Source organism: Garra rufa, chromosome 6 (genome assembly GCF_049309525.1).
Source record: "Garra rufa chromosome 6, GarRuf1.0, whole genome shotgun sequence".
Classification (NCBI taxonomy): Eukaryota; Metazoa; Chordata; class Actinopteri; order Cypriniformes; family Cyprinidae; genus Garra; species Garra rufa.
This window is the reverse complement of record NC_133366.1, coordinates 35777517-35795342: the sequence shown is the minus strand read 5'-3', so window position 1 is coordinate 35795342 and position 17826 is coordinate 35777517. Positions and strand designations below refer to the sequence as shown.

General features: G+C 37.0%; 1 protein-coding gene across 1 annotated transcript in view; it reads left to right on the top strand.

The window, feature by feature from the left end:
* The first annotated feature begins 1312 nt into the window (after nt 1-1312).
* LOC141336617 (uncharacterized) overlaps nt 1313-17826 on the top strand; it is a 32613-nt gene continuing 16099 nt past the window's right edge. The window contains exon 1 of the mRNA XM_073842319.1: nt 1313-1543. Within this exon, the coding sequence (XP_073698420.1) occupies nt 1378-1543 (166 nt within the window). The 5' untranslated portion in view covers nt 1313-1377. The remainder of the gene's footprint in view (nt 1544-17826) is intronic.

Sequence of the window (17826 nt, the reverse complement as noted above, 5' to 3'; positions counted from 1 at the left end):
CTTTATATATTTTTAAAATGCAAAAAGAAAAACAGAAATTAAACATAGCTGTTAAACATAGCTGGAGAGCTCATAAAGCAGTGTTAATGCATTTCCAGCTGGCACTTACCTTTAACATTGAAATTGGGTTGAAATAAGGTCAGTTGCCTATATTAACGCCATGGGCCATCAATGACAGAAATTCAACGTTGACATGACCCTTTTCACATTTATGGGGTTCAAAGAAATTGAAGTAGTCATAGTTTTGTAAACTTCTATAGTGGTAAATGGAAACTGCCACAAATATGTTTTTGTGTTCTCAAAAAAAAAAAAAAAAGAAAGAAATCCCTGATAGTGTCAATAACTTTCCAAAAGAGGAATAAATAAATGCACGAATAAACAAACAAACAAACAAAATAGCCAGAGATTGATTACAATAGTCAAAAGAGTGATAGATCAAATTTGCCAGAACACAACCTTTGTAACAGTTACAGCATTGAATAGTTTTATGTGAATTTAAAGGCAAGGTATAAAAACAGAGAAAATATTCCAAGATTTACGATGTTAATAACTTTAGAAAAGCATCCTCACATGGGTACGAAATGCTATTCTATATGCAACTTTTTAATGAGGTATTTGTGTATTTGTGATTCTTGAGAGCAGTGCACACATGGACCTTTATTTTGGTCTGGTGATGTGACGTCATAAAGATGCGCGCTCCTCATCGGTTGTGATTCATCTGAATAAAGGTTTGTGGGTTTTAAAGTTGTTAAACTAATGCACACTGTAATATCAATTAAAACATTTACAAGCTATGTAAAATAAATACATTCATTGTATGTACAGTCATTGTTAAATATAACGTTGTGATGCTTTATTTAGTGTTACTTAAATAAAACGTTAGCCTTCAGTAACAGAGAAGGTTCGTATCATTTTCGCAATCCTGTGATAAGAAGTGATGAGAGAAACTGAGAATCCGAATCATCTGAATCAAATAATTTGTGAAATGATTCAGTGATTCGATTCAGCGGCACGCGGACTACAAACGACAACAACAAACACAAACGAGTGGAATCACAACCGAGAATGATTTCATTCATGTGTAATATATTAGATATCATGTACAAATAATTGAATACCAAATATAAATAAAAAACAGCCTGTCTTAATATGAACGTTCTGGGTTATTTGTACATATTTTATACTTTTACTAACACTCTGTCTTACCAGTGCACTGACTTCTGAACTAGGGGCTGATTGAGATCGAGATTCACTCAGAGATTTAGTTTGCATTGATTTTTCTTTCTATTAATTATTCTCATTAAACAGGACAAAGTGTTCAAACACACAGAAAAACTCCTGGAGAATCAACGGAGATCCGTGTTCCACATCATAAAAATGGCGTTTATTAAAGAAGAGAGTGAAGACATGAAGATTCAAGAAATATTCAAACATGAAGATACTGAGGAACAAACAAAGATGGTGTTTATTAAAGAGGAGAGTGAAGACATGAAGATTGAAGAAACATTCATTGTCAAACATGAAGATACTGAGGAACAAACAGGTTGGTTTTTAATCTCAAATCTGAAGTGAATTGTACTCATGAAAAATGTCACACAAGAGTAGAAATGTTGAGACATTCGACAGAAGTGTTGAGATCACATGACAAACACTAACACTGAATATCTTGCTTTCACACTGCATTTGTTATTATGACATCATGCATTAAGATTGTATATATATTATAAATTTTGTAACATTAAACCCAATATTTGCTTTTATTTTAAAACCATTTATTTCTAGCACTTTGGTTAATTATGCAAAAGTAAGAAATTACTTATTTTGCGCAGAAGCAAACCTTGAAATGTGAGTATTTGGCTACTGCATGCTGTCTACATTTGTTCATTTTTAGCAATTTGGAAAGCAAATAAAACAGCCAGTGGACACTAAGGCTACATCTAAATTAATCCCGATACAATTGAAAATGGCCTTTTTGTTTTAAAATTTTCTCCATCCACACTAGCGTTTTCAAACGTTTGAAAGTGAGGTGATGGAGGGGGCATGTGAACAAAATACTGTGCTTTGGCATTCGTTTACTGAACCCAAACTTTTGAAAGTAACATCAAAGCTAATCAAGTATTTCTGACAAGCTAAATTCTACTTTTACTATTAAAACTAAAATGTTAGTAAACGGTCAAATGACATCAAGTTACCTCATTTTTGCAGTCAAAACAGACAGCATCTATGCCAGCAGAGTAGGTATGATTGAATGCCCACAGAGTGTGCTGCTTTAGCAAATCATGCTGCTGTTCATGGTGTCTTTAAAGTAGAGTTGTAGCACTTAATGGCATGAACAAATGTTGACAGACATTACATAGAGATCGATTTAAGAAACTCTTTGATACAGAAACATGCATTGTGAGTCATTGTTTCAAATTACGAGCAAGAACGCAATTTTCCTTGAACATCCAAATTATTGCAAATGTTGATTTTATATAAAGTTAAACAAAAAGGTACTAAGATAACATTTTACATTTTTAGATGTAGGCTACATTTTAAACACAATATTGTTATATTTTACAACAAAATAATAATAGTTCCAGTGAAATCCACAACACAACTGGTGTGCATCTACAACAAACAGCTGTGTTCCCTTACTGAATGAATCTGCAGCTTTAAATTATTCAGAGACAATGATCATTAACCAGGGCTTAAAAACGGAAAAAAAATCCATTCAGTTCACTCCGAGCAGAATCAATATTATAACGTTTCTGTTCTTGCGTTCCTCATTAAACAATATGTTCCGAAAATGGTTTTATAGAAAAAATACCGTTTAATAAATGTTATTTTATTACACGGCGCGATAGATAGTTATGATTTTACATTTAATGCATAAAGTAAAAGAAAACGTAATGCATTTTAACATTATAAAACAACAACAGATTTTTTTTTTTTTTTTTTTTTTACATTTAACACAACAGATCAACAACTTAAATTATAATATACCAAATAGGCTACTAGAAAAACTGGATGGGCTTCAGCAAAATATTTTATATAAAAAAAAGTCAATCTATAGCCTACTTAAACTACAAGTTTTAATTAGGCTACAATAACTTAAACCTTTAACTTACCTTTAAGTTTTAATTAGGCTATAATAACTTACCTTTGCACATGAAACAGCCAGGTGCTAAATCTACAAGCATGACTCAATTTTGCCATAATTTATTGCTTTGTTAGTATATTAATAATACACTTAATGGGATGTTCAGAATGTGGCATTACATACAATTAATAATGCTAGGAATTTTTTTTGCCTCTATCAAAGGTAAGAAATGCACCTGTAAGTAGGTTTAAGTCTAGTGGCACCAACTACAAACTCAGTTAAAGTTAAGGTGATGAGTAGACTTAAGTTGTTTTTCCAATACATTGACTTATTTTCATTTTGTCTGCATGTTATGCCTGATAAAGCTTCTAGTCTCGGAAGGAGCATGTGAGGTCTTGATCTGAAACTCAAGGAATCTCTGTGAGCTCTGTGTGCACTCATATCAGGTTCTTAGGCCTTTTTTTGCCTCCCTGTTAGGCTACCCCTATCTGTGAGCTTGGCAGTGCTCCCTTCACTCTCTAGGGTCTCATATGAGCACACCGCTCCCAGGGTAAACGCCTGGATTCCCATCTCATCTCTGAGAGTTAATTCCTCCATTCCATGGAGTTTTGTGAAGCAACCATGCCAGCTGTATTAGGCCTTTCCTTAACTGGCCTCCCTAATGACCGCCTCTGTGCTCATTATTAGAGTTGGGGTACTTGGACTTGTACTCGGACTTGAGCCCTTTCTCGAGTACAATTTTTAGCGGACTCGGACTTGTCACGGACTCGGATGCATTTTGACTCGGACTCGAGCTTTTCGGACTCGGGAATTATAGCCGAGTCCAGGGACAGTTGATTGAAATTTTACTGACTCGATGCATTATTACGAAAGTGACATTCAGTATTCACATGTGTTTAAAAGTCTTGCCAGTACTTGAAAGCAGTGGTGTAGTGGGTATACGCTTAATTTATAAATTCCACCAACCCCTAGACCTGACTCTCGGCAATCTCTGATGAAATTAGTCGGGTTTTCTATGTATTAGAGACGTTTTAAATTTATTTGAATCTTATTTGTTTACTGATACGTTTACAGGGGTTCACTGGTTGAAGAAATTTCTGATCGTAAAAAACTGCTTCTTTTTTATTTGTTAGGTGTTGTTTTCGTTATTGTGTACTTATTTAAATTTCTGGGGTGGGGAGATGGAGCAGGCGGAAGCGCATCATCAAATATGTTTCAAAGCAAGCCGGTGCCACGGTCCTGACTGCGTTTTTTTTTAGAAAATATTTACAGGTATTCACATCAGTGATGCGCGGGACAACGTATAAATAACCCGAACCCGACCGACGTTTTCAACTAACCTGCCCGCAACTCGGACCGCAAAACAAGAAAAATTAAATGGTACCCGACCCGCTTCCTGACCCGCATGTTTAATATTTCTGACTGACAGCAGCGATTATATGCGGCTATGCGGTGGAGATGCGTTCACTGTCAAACAACATGCGGCATTAATTAGGTAATTTTGTCAAAAGAAATGTTCTTGATTACAAGAAAAATGCAGATTGTTCTTGTTGTGATTTATTTTCCTTTCTTTATAGCCTACAGATTTAAATAGTTTCGTTTTCGAAATACTCTAAATTATGTCAGTGATTCTCTGATGTTAAATATGATCAAGAATTATTTTATTTCGATCTACAGTGTAATCAAAGTTAAGAAAAAGATTAGCCTATAGCCCTAAATATATATAGACTACAAGCTAATTCCTTTTTTCTTAACTTTTAACTTCTAAGAATGATCAAGAATATTAAATCAACTTAATAGACTAGGTTAACGAATTTTCTTTTACAAACATAACGAATGCATTTCAAAACGAAGTTTTCATATATAAATTCAGGAATCAGGAATATGACAAAATACCATTATTTTTTATATTAGCTATAGTAGTTGTATCAAATGAATAAGGAAATTAGTGTCTTGAATTTATTAAGTAATGTTTAATTTCGTTCCTTTCGCTCTCTGGAAATGTAAAGAAAAATTATGTTTTTGAAATTCGTTTTTAATCCTTGGTTTTAAAGAAGCACATATATATATATATATATATATATGTATATATATATATATATGAGAAAATGTATATATTATTGCTTGAATAAACGTTTACAAATAGTGCTAGAAATTTTATAATTAAGGAAATTAAACAGACCTAGGCATTTGAAAAGACATAGTGAAATGTCTAATAATTCCAAAAAGAAAGATAAGCATTGGACATAATCAAAATATTAGAGACATTTATTAGGAATACCATTTTCTGAACAATTAAGATGCTGCATGTGTTTATCCAGTCTAATCAAAGTGTGCGTCTCTCCCCCGACTTTCCCAACAAAAATCCACCCCCTCTCAGAAAATACATAAAGCTGACATTACTGAGCTATATGTGTTTAAAAGTAGCCTATTAAAATGGTACAATGGCATTGCTCAGTTCAACGTGTTGGGAAATCGGGCATTTTGTTCAAAAGGTAAATATTATTCAGCCAAATAAAGCCTAGGTCTATGTATTTCATAGAAAATTGTGTGTAGTACTATATAAATTGCAAAGGTTTAATTGGCATCTTTATTTCAAAAGACCCGACCGACCGCGACCCGAATATCATTAAAAATATTTTTGGATGACTCATAACCGCGGGTAACCGCAGGCACTCGCTCATTTTGGATCAACCCGCGCATCACTGATTCACATATATCTGGATTTGTTGGACTGTCATGTTTTTGGCTAATGCAGGACACTAGGCCTACTGAATGATGCGCATCAGAGGGGATTTAGAAGTGGGTATACGCAAAGCCGCCTGATAAAGAAGTGGGTATATGCCATATACCTGCGTATACCCTCCACTACACCACTGCTTGAAAGCCAGCTGGTTTCTTTGCATACACACACCCAAAGCGGGCTCACCGAAAGCGCCTCTCAGTTAGCATGTGAATGTTGAATTAAGCATTCTATTGCATGTTATTGCTACACAATTACACGAAAAATAATGTCAAAGTGCACCATCTTGGAGATTATTTATGCAAATGCAGTCGGTTTTGTCTTGAGTTAATTTGAACAGTTGGGAGAAATACAGATGTGTCAAAATATATGATCTGTGCGTCCGTTCTTAAAGCAACAGCAGCTTAAACCTGCTGCAGCAGACTGCGTCATATTACATTTATTTCATCTCACAATTCAGATTTTTTTTTTTTTTTATATGTCGTTCATATGTTTGTATTTCAGACTTTATAACTCAATTTACCTCAACAGTATTGAGTTTGTCAGTTATGAGGGGAAAAATGCCAGAAGTGTGGAATATACACTCATTAATTTTGAGCTGAAAAGGGAGAATGACTTTTTCTTATCAGAATTGCGAGATATAATCTTGGAATCGTGAAATTTTTAAATATAAACTCAAATATTTTTTTTTTACTCTTTTATTCCATGGCTTCCGTAGACTGCTACTTAAAAACTGTCATTAACCCTCACAGCCTCATTTTCATCCAAGAAAAAATAAAATAAAATGCCACCTAACCTATCTAAGGTCTAACCATTCGTCATATAAAACCCAAAACACAGCCACAGAGATAAGAGGTGCTTTCTCTGCTCCTCAGGTCTCATTCACTAAGCTTCCTACCCACCCAATTGAATTTATACATTTACTATATAACAACAAATAAAGTCAAGTTCTGTCCTGCCCTATAATTTTTCACATTCTAAAAGCTATTTCACTCTGCAATATGTCACAATACATAAGCTATAACTTCTGTTACATGACTTTAAGTTTGCTGAGCAGCACACTAATTATGAGATGGTGTGAAATCAAAAATCAAAATGGCAATATGCAATAAAGGGTTGCTTTTGTTACATTTAAATTGGCATTGCCTTATTCTAGTTGTAAAGGTTAAAACAAGGTTAAAATATTGACAAACAGTAGTGTTTAGTTGGACTCGGACTCGACCCATTTGGACTCGGATTTGAGTCCGACTCTGCCCATTTTGGACTCGGACTCGAATGGTTAAAGACTCGGACTCGACTTGGACTCGATTTAGGTGGACTCGAACCCAACACTAAGATTAAGATTAAGATTAAGATAAACTTTATTGTCCTGAAGGAAATTCGTATTGGACACACACAGTACATTATAATCTGCCGTTTCATACAAATAACATATTACATTCATGTGATACATACATACAGTGGCCCATCACTAACCTCACTATATAGTGAACAACTAAGTTGCACCCTACCCATTATACAATGCACTTTTAGTCACCGTAATCATATGTAAAGTATAAAAAAAATGGGAATAATAATTAGGATTGTTGACCTCTGGCTAACTTATAATTTAATACTTTAATGGACAGTGGGACAAATGATTGCTTAAAACGGTTAAGTCTACACTGAGGAACTCTGAAACGCCTTCCCGAAGGTAATAGTTGGTACTCAGAGTGGAGGACATGAGTAGGATCTGAGACAATTATTTGAGCACTACTCATTATAGAGTCAATTATGAGCATGCTGCTCTTTGCAGCTCCCATCATGAGACTGCCCTTATGGCTTAGTTGGCAGTGCTATCCTAACCCTTACTCAGTTTAGAGGGTTGCCAATGAGCATGTTGCTCCCCAGGTGAGTATCTGCTCCCTGATGTTTCGTGAGACAGCCAAAAAAGTTTGTCCATCTTTGCCTCTCTCTTAGCTGGCTTTTATGTTTGAGCACAGCAGTGCTCCCCTCACTCTCAAGGGTCGCCTCTGAGTACAATGTTCCCAAGGTGTGCATCAGAGTTCCCTTTTCATCTCTTTTAGTTGAGTCCGTTGCTCCCTGAAGCTGGAGCCCAGGGGTGGACTGTGACAAAATTTCAGGCCGGGGAATTTCACACTTATTCAGGCCATCCCATACACCCACAACAATCTCTGAAACATGGAACTCTATTTTTGTATGGTCATCACATAAAAGAGGTTTGAATCATTAGGCTATGCAACATGCAAAATAATTAAAAGTCCTCTCCTGAACTGTACCTTCACTTCCATTTTCCTATTCAGTCTCTTTATTTTTAGACTTTATTATGCTTTCTGAATGGCCTAAATGATAAAATTAGAACAGTGGGGAAAATAATTATTGGATCCCCTGCTGATTTTGTGCGTTTGCCCACTGACAAAGAAATGATCAGTCTATAATTTTACTGGTAGGTTTATTTGAACAGAATAACAACAAAAAAATCCAGAAAAACGCATTTCAAAAAAGTTATACATTGATTTGCATTTTAATGAACTGCATAACAGAACAGCTTTACTGACTGCACATTGGATATTGCATGTGAGATATCATGCAGCCCTAACCTTAACCTGCTTCTTCTTGAGCCACTCCTTTGTTGCCTTGGCCATGTGATTTGAGTCATTGACATGCTGGAATACCCATCCATGACCAATTTTCAATTGTTCTCACCCAAGATTTAATAGTACATGTCCCCATCCATCATCCCTTTGATGCAATGTAGTTGTCCTGTCCACTCCTCCTAGCAGAAAAACACTCCCAAAGCATATTTTTCCACCTCCATGTTTAAATCCAAGGGTGTTCAGGGATGCCAGAGAAAATCAGGTTATCACACATACTTCTGGTTTGAATATCCAGGATGGTTTCTTTCATTATGTTGTTTTCTTTGATGACAGCATCCATCTGTTCACTGAGTGCTTTGACAGTAGTCCAATAAGATAGTTATTGGATTGATCTAGTTTTCAATATGGTTGTATGCAAATTCCAGTCTTGACCAAAGTTCTTTTATTTCATCTTGTAGCGTAATCTGTAACTCTAGTTTGTTATTTATGGATGCAAGTCTTTTGTCTGTTTGTTTGGTTTAGGAATGCTTTTTTTAGTTGTAGTGTTACTATCCATTTTGCAGCGGTTTTAGTGTTGATCGATGTATCCTAGAGCTAGAGCAAGATGGCGCCTGTGACTGGCGGTACCACGGCTCGTCGCCTGTTGTGTAGATAATAATATTGCTCATTTTGTCAACATATGCGATCATATCAGCCCTAATAACGAAAGCATATATGGCTTCATGGACTTATGATCGGGACTTTTTGTTTCAAATAAAGCAGTCAATGGAGGACCTGTCTGATACGTGGAACAGTTACAAACAGGCGTTTCCTCCCCCTTTCATCATCGATCCCGGCTCACCTGACTACTTGTTGTTGTGTCGGACGCCGGATAGGGTTCGAAGGAGATCCAGGAAAAGAGGTTCTCGGTCCAGTGTCCAGGTTAAGCGAAGGCGTGCCGCAGCGCGTGGGGGCTACGCTGTCTTCGGCCGCCGGGATCGCGCTCGGTGCCTGCGCTGGATTCCTCTCCTCGAAGCGTGTGACAGGGTGTCCATGCCGGCGCCTGCTCCGGCTATAATGAGTGTCCTTGACCCATCACAACACAGGAGTTGTGGTCAGGAGCTGTCATCACCATTGTCTACTTCCGTGCATGGACCAGCTGGAGTCCACGTGACTGCTGCTCGTGCCTTCGACCAATCTCGCTGTGCAACTCGGGCACTGCCTCTGTGACGTCATCCACAATCCGCGTTGGTCTGTTGAACACTCCTTCAATTGCGAATAAATCTCATTCATTGAATGATCTTTTCGTAAGAGAAAGCTTGGACATCATGTGTCTTTCTGAGACTTGGCAGAGAGAGAAAGAGTTCATTCATTTAAATGATCCCTGCCCAGCTGCCTGCTCTGTTGTTGGGAAGCCCCGCCCCTGTCGCCGTGGTGGTGGCCTGGCTTTTGTGCACAGGGATGTCCTCAAATGCAACGTGTCCCAGTCTCAAGAATTCTCATCTTTTGAATCGCAGATGGTTAAACTTGGATTCTCATCCTCATTTTATTGTGTGTTGATTTACCGTCCTCCTGGCCCTGCTGCTGCCTTTTTAAAGGACTTTAGTGACTTTTTATCCTCTATAATAAAGTTGGAATCTGTTTTAATGACTGCTCATCTTACCCCGCAATGGAACTGTTAAGATTGACTGAAACTTTTCATTTTGAGCAACATTTTTCTGAGTCTACTCACCAAAAAGGCCATATTTTAGACTTAGTTTTCACGCTTGGCCTAGACATTTTAGACTTGTCTGTGATTGATGTCCATATGAGTGATCATAGCCTTGTTTTGTTTGATTTGAATTTAAGTCCTGAGCCCAAGCCTTCAGTAGTCAGGTCTCAGAGGTGTGTCATCTCTGCGAATACCGCAGATAGTTTTTTTTTAGATGTTTGACCCTCTTGTATTCGTGGACTGTTTAGATGTGGACGATTTTATTCACTGTTTTAACAATCACTGTGTAACAATTTTGGATCAGGTGGCTCCTGTTAAATCAAATTTGTCACAGAAAAAATCTGTCCTTGGATAAATGAAGACATCTTAAAACTCAGTAGGCTGTGTCGAAAGATTGAACACTTAAACTTGATCACTACAGAGACCTTGTGTCATCATACAATGTAATGGTTGAAAATGCTAGATCTGAACATATTTGTCAACTGGTAACATTGAATAAGAAAAGTACCAAAGTGTTGTTTGACCCCATTAATTATCTTGTATGTCCTGCTGCTCCAGTTACTCCTGTTTTTTTTGTGAAGCTGACAGCAATGCCTTTTTGAGATTTTTCACAAACAAAATTAAGATGATTCAATTCAATTCAATTCAAGTTTATTTGTATAGCGCTTTTCACAATACAAATCATTGCAAAGCAGCTGTACAAAAAAAATGTAGGCTACTACAATATATTTAGTAGCTTATTAGTGGTGACCACTGTATGTTAAGTCGATGTACATATGGTACAAATATTAAAGACAGTAATGGTGTAATCAAAAAAAGATGATGAACACTAATAGTAATGATTATGTGTTGCAATCAAACTTGTAGAAAAATAGTGTAGTGCTGTATGTTGTTTCAAGGCTGGCATCATCGGCGGTCCTCTGGGGGGTTGGCATCATCTCTTCTTCCGAATCCAGGCTGAATCTTGTGTAATTCGTAGTTACCACAGGATGGAAATCCCGTGGCAGAGACAGAGAAACAAATAGAGAAATAATTAGCGTAGCTGCTGTTCCAACCAAGCAAAAATTGTGTTTAGCCCAAGCTGAAGAATGTTGATGTGCATTTGATCAGATGTAACTGAAGTACAACGTTATGAGATAAATTATGTGAATGCTTGGCTAAAGAGATGAGTCTTTAATCTAGATTTAAACATACAAAGTGTGACTGAACCCCGAACATTATCAGGAAGGATATTCCAGAGTTTGGGAGCCAAATGTGAAAAGGCTCTCCCTCCTTTAGTGGTCTTTGCTATCCTAGGTATTACTAAAAGTTGAGAGTTTTGCGACCTTAGGGTGCGTGAAGGATTGCAGTGTGGTAGGAGACTAGTTAGGTATGCAGGAGCTAAACCATTCAGGGCCTTATAGGTAAGAAGTAATATTTTGTAAGTGGTACGGAACCAGTGTAGAGCCAGTGTAGAGACCGTAAAATTGGGGTAATATGATCATATTTTCTTGATCTGGTAAGGAGTCTAGCCAGCCGGACAACCACCTAGTAGTGCATTACAATAGTCCAGTCTAGACGTCATGAATGCATGAACTAACTTTTCTGCATCAGAGACAGGTAACATGTTCCGTAGCTTAGCAATGTTTCTAAGATGGAAGAATGCTGTTTTTGTAACATGAGAAATATGATTTTCAAAAGACAGGTTGCTGTCTAATATAACACCCAGAATTTAGACTGTAGAGGAAATAACAGTACATCCGTCTAGTTGCAAATTGCAGCTTAAGCGATTCTGTATACTGTTTTTTTGGTCCAATAAGTAATATCTCGGTCTTATCTGAATTTAATAGTAGAAAATTATTGGTTATCCATTCTTTCACATTTTTAACACACTCTGTTAACTTTGCTAAGTTAGAAGTTTCATCTGGTCTTGTTGAAATATATAGTTGAGTATCATCAGCATAACAATGGAAACTAATCCCATATTTCCTAATAATATTACCAAGGGGTAACATGTAAATTGAAAATAGCAGAGGACCTAGGACAGATCCTTGTGGCACTCCATACTTTACTGGTGATAGCTGTGATGACTCCCCATTTAAATAAACAAAGTGATAGCGATCGGACAGGTATGATCTGAAACCATCTTAAAGCCTGCCCTTGAATACCTGTATAGCTTTGTAATCTATCTATGAGTATGTCATGATCTATAGTGTCGAATGCAGCACTAAGATCAAGTAAAACTAGCAATGAGACGCAGCCTTGATCTGACGCAATTAGCAAGTCATTTGTGATTTTTGCAAGTGCAGTTTCTGTGCTATAGTGGGGCCTGAAACCTGACTGAAATTCTTCAGAGATTATTATTTTGCAAGAAGGAGCACAATTGACCAGACACAACTTTTTCAAAATTTTTAGACATAATTGGAAGATTAAAAAATAGGTCTGTATTCACTAGGGTCTAGCTGTGGTTTCTTAATAAGAGGCTTAATAACCGCTAGTTTGAATGGTTTTGGGACATGACCTAAAGATAACGATGAGTTAACAATATTAAGAAGCGGTACTTCTGCTACAGGTAACAACTCTTTTAGTAATTTAGTGGGTACAGGATCTAATCGGCATGTTGTTGGTTTAGATGCAACGATAAGTTTATTTAATTCTTCCTGTTCTATAGTTGTAAAGCACTGCAGTTTTTCTTCGGGTGTAATGACTAATGTTGAAGTATCAGTTGCTGTAGTATCTATATTTGTTATTGTATTTCTGATGTTGTATATTTTATCAGTAAAGAAATTCATAAAATTGTTACTATTAAACTGTGCAGGAATATGTGTGGTACCCCTGCTGTGTTTGAGCCTGTAACCAGCATGTGGTCCTCATTTAAGACTGTGACATTTGCTGATATTTCAGCACTGGTGTCTAAGATGAAGCCCTCCTCTTGTCCATCTGACACCATTCCCTGCAGGCTCTTTCAAAAAGTGTTTGAGGTAATTGGCCCTTGTGTTACCAAAATGGTTAATGTCTCTTTGTCAACTGGCGTTTTTCGCAGTGCCTTTAAACATGCCATAGTGGAGCCATTATTAAAAAGACCAGGCTTAGACCCGACAGATCTGGGGTGAAGAAGGCGGATCACCTGTTAAAATGAACCATCCATTCAACATATCATCATACAAAACTAAGAATTAGAATAATTGTAATAGGAAGATCGTGTGCAGTTAGCTAAATCAGAGAATCAGGTGCGGGTGGGTGGCAGGCAGATTACAATATTGCCTGATTTTGCTTAATTTCGTTGTCAAAAGTAAGATTTTGCACTTTCTTGTCATCAAAAGTATTCTGAAACAAGTCACAACTGAGCCGCTGTGCATCTCCATTTAAACACAGCGGTGTTTCGTTTATGAATGAACGTGCGTTTTTAAACGAATCTAGGGAAATGATTAAATTTCCCGTTCATAAAGAGAGTCATTTGCTTTATTCAGGAATGAATCAGCTGCTCGAACGAATCAAATGATTGATATGATTCAGTAATTAAGTCAGTGTCTTGCCGCCATCTGCTGGCAGGTCCTCTCAGTTATATAAATCATTTAAAATTTCTGTATTCAAAATTTTATTTAAAACATTAAAGTTTCAGATTAATCTCAGCTCTTAAACTTTTATGTAAACGATTAACAATTTTTATATTATCTGTTTTATATATTTAATACGGTCACACTTTATATTAGGTGGCCTTAATTATTATGTACTTAAAGTACAATTTACTTAATGTGGTCATATTGCATTGCAAAACACTTTTGCTTCTATCAAGGTGGGATATGGGTAAGGTTAGGGGCAGGTTTGGTGGTATGAGTAGGTTTCAGGGTGGGTTAGGGTGTAAGGGTTGGTTCAAGAGTGGTAAATACAGAAATTAATTACAAATGTAATTACATATAGGTTTTAAAAAATATATAAATACAATGTAAAAACATGTATGTACACAATAAGTACACTGTACCAAATTATTAATTTAAATGTAAGTACATAGTTGTTAAGGTCACCTAATGTAAAGTGGGTCCTTTAATACTTGGTCAGTTTGATTTGTTTGGTTAACTTTGGTTAAATCTTTTTTAATAATACTGTGCAGTGCACAAAATCAAGATCCGAAAGATGGTTCAATGTGTTTATTGTTCATGATGTTAAGTTTTGAAATGATGTGCATCCACTTATTATTAGTGTGACATTTTAGCATGCAAATAAAGGGTAGAACTTCAAGATATCGGCCCTAAAAATCGGCCAAAAAAAAATCGGCAGCACATATCAGCCATCGGCTGACCCTGACCTCTAAACATCGGCATCGGCTATAGAAAAACCCATATCGGTCGACCTCTACTTCTGATTCTGGGAAACGCACTGTTCTAGTTCTCTTGGATCTGTCCTCAGAATTCGACACCGTTGACCATCAGGTCCTGCTGAAAAGACTGAGGGATCAAGTAGGACTGTCAGGGTCAGTTCTTCAGTGGTTCTCCTCATCCTTATCAGGGCGAAGCTTTAGTGTTTCAGCTAACCAAATAAGTTCTGAGTCTATGGATTTGCTGTGTGGAGTGCCTCAAGGGTCCGTTTTGGGCCCTGTTTTATTTTTGTTGCATTTGATTCCTTTGGGAAAGATTATCCAAAGGTTTAGTGATGTTTCTTTCCACCTATTTGCTGATGATATCCAGCTTTATTGTTCCTTTAAGCCGTCTGAAATCCAGAAGCTAAACTCTCTGCTCCATTGTCTAGTGGAGATTAAACAATGGCTCAGTGAAAACTCTCTGCAGTTAAATGCAGACAAAACGGAAACACTGGTTATCGCACCTAATGATGCAATTCCTTGAGATTAAACACCTGGGTGACTTAGGCCAGTCTGCGAAGTCAAGTCTTCGCAACTTGGGAGTTATTTTTGACAAAGATATGTCATTAGCCCAGCACTGTAAGCAGCTAACAAGGAACTGCTTCTTTCAACTAAGGACAATTTCTAAATTTAGGAATATGGTCGCATATAATGAGCTGGAGCTTATCATTCATGTGTTTGTGTCTTCACGTGTAGACTATTGTAATAGTTTGTTTTCATGCTTAAACAAGAAGGAGCTCTCTCGACTGCAATTAGTGCAAAACTGTGCAGCAAGAATTCTGACCCATACTAACAAGAGGACCCACATATCTCCTATTTTAAAATAACTTCATTGGCTGCCAGTGTCCTATAGGATCAAATTTAAAATTTTGGTTCTAGCATTTAGAGCCCTGCATGGTCAGGCTCCTTCTTACCTCAGCAATCTGATTCAGCCTTATACCCCTGCCCGGGCTCTGAGGCCTGTGGATCAAACTCTGCTGAAGGCTCCACGCTCTTGTTTTCGGACTAGAGGTGACCGATCCTTCCAGGCTGTTGCTCCTAGGCTTTGGAATGATCTTCCACTCTCTTTGCGCTCTATTGACTCTGTGGATACTTTTAAAAGTAATCTTAAGACTTATTTATTTATTCAAGCTTTTAATTAGCTACTTCTTGGGCTGTTATGATTTCGGTGTTGTTTTGACCCTTTTTATATTGTATGATATTTCTGATTTAAACTGTGTTGTGAAGCACTTTGTGGCCCTTGTCTGTGAAAGGTGCTATATAAATAAAGATTACTTACTTACTATCCTCATCTGGCGACGGTGGAGATGAGGGAGCTGAGAGCCGGGTTGGAGTCGCAGGGTCAGAGGTCCGAGGGGAGTCAAAGACTCTGAGGCTGGAGGCGAAGACGAGGGATCCTCCGGCCATGACGCCGATGTAGACTGGCTAAATATAACTACTGTTATATTTATGTTTTTTTTCTAAAATGTTTAATGTTTATTTATTAAATTTATTTTATTAAAACTTTTGCGTAGCATGTGACGTTTCAAGCACGCAGGCTTCATCAGATCGTCTGCATGTTTGAAACATCACATGATATGCAAATTATTAAAAAAAAAAACTTTTTTATACTTTTTGGAGCCTTGGCTGATAGAGCTGATAAAACTGACGAGAATATTGCTTGTGAATAAATTACTTTAACAAAAAAAATAATAATCTTACATACAACTAAGGCCTTGTTCACATAGAGATCTGTTTAGCTGTATACGCATAAATTTTGTATTGAATAGGCGTTTCATCCAGATGGATTTGGCATTTTGGCAGAAGTGAAACCGATATGTATTTAAACCGGGTCCCAGAGTGGATACATCTGAAAACAACACCCTTGCGTTTTCGTGTGTACAGTGAATCTGTATATTTTCTGAAACAATAATATCATCAGCCAATGTCAGGTAACAAAAACATGAACAAACACTGAACGATTGTCTTTTTATTAACTAAAATTAAAGGAACACTCCACTTTTTTTGGAAATAGGCTCATTCTCCAACTGCCCCCCCCCCCCCCCCCCCCCCCGAGTTAATAAGTTGAGTTTTACCGTTTTGAAATCCATTCAGCCGTTCTCCTGTTCTGGCGATATCACTTTTAGCATAGCTTAGCATAGATCATTGAATCCTATAAGACCAATAGCATCGCGTTCAAAAATGACCAACGAGTTTCCATATTTGTCCTATTTAAAACTTGACTCTTCTGTAGTTATATTGTGTACTATGACCGGTGGAAAATGTAAAGCTGCGATTTTCTAGGCCGATAAGATTAGGAACTACACTCCAATTCTGGCGTAATAGTCAAGGAAGTTTGCTGCCGTAACATGGCCGAAGCAGGCGCAGTAATATCACAAGCTCTGGTTTTGTGTGGATGTAGCCAAACTTTTTACTTGGACAAATGGATGATTGATTTAGTTGTCCAAATGACAAGCACATATCAAGTCTTAATGTTGAGCTCTGGGGGCTGTTTCAAATAAGACGCAAAGAAAACCCGGGATTAAAGTCCAAAACTGACCAGAAATAATCTAACAAATCAATCAGGGTTAAAGTTGTACCATAAATGACCTTTTAGGTTAGGTTATTAGTGACTAATAAACTCTCTAATCTCACTAATTTGATCCAGGTTCAGTAAGTCAAGATAATTTGATGTGCACGCTTATTCTTAAGCAGTCCTTAATGTCAGTGCTCCGGCTGCATGTTCCTTTTGTGTGTGTGCACTTTGATGGATTAAATGCAGAGCACAATTCACCATACTTGGCAGTTGCTACATGTCACCTCACTTTCACTTTTTCACTTTCAATTGGTGCAAAAAAATTGCCTGTTTTATTTTAAAGAAAGTTTAATTTTAGTTATTTTTTATATTATGTTTCCAGAGGTGTAATTATAATATTACTAATGTTTTTGACAAAAAAACAAAAAAATTAAAATTGAGTGATTTCAATTTTTTAAAGTAAGATTACATAAATAAGATTTTTGAGAGATTAATGACGTTATCCACCATTTCTCATCCTCTGACAGTCTGTTTTGCTGTTTTCCATTTAAAAGTTCAGTGCAACAGCCCACTTTTATGATTGGCTAACATAATTGCCCCCTTAATAGAACCTCAGAAGGAATTATTGTGTGAATTTTGCATTTGATGGTTGAATGGGGAGCTTGTCGCCTTTCTTTTTTCCTAGTCTCTCTCTAAATTTGTTGAATTTTATCCCCTAGGAGACCCCTAAACATGGTATATAATAATTGAGATCAGCCTGTATAGATTTCCTAGATTTATTTGTATAACAGCCAACTTAAACTCTGTAGGACACTGGCCGACCAGGATCAGGTTTAGACACCCTGGTATAGCATACATGCATT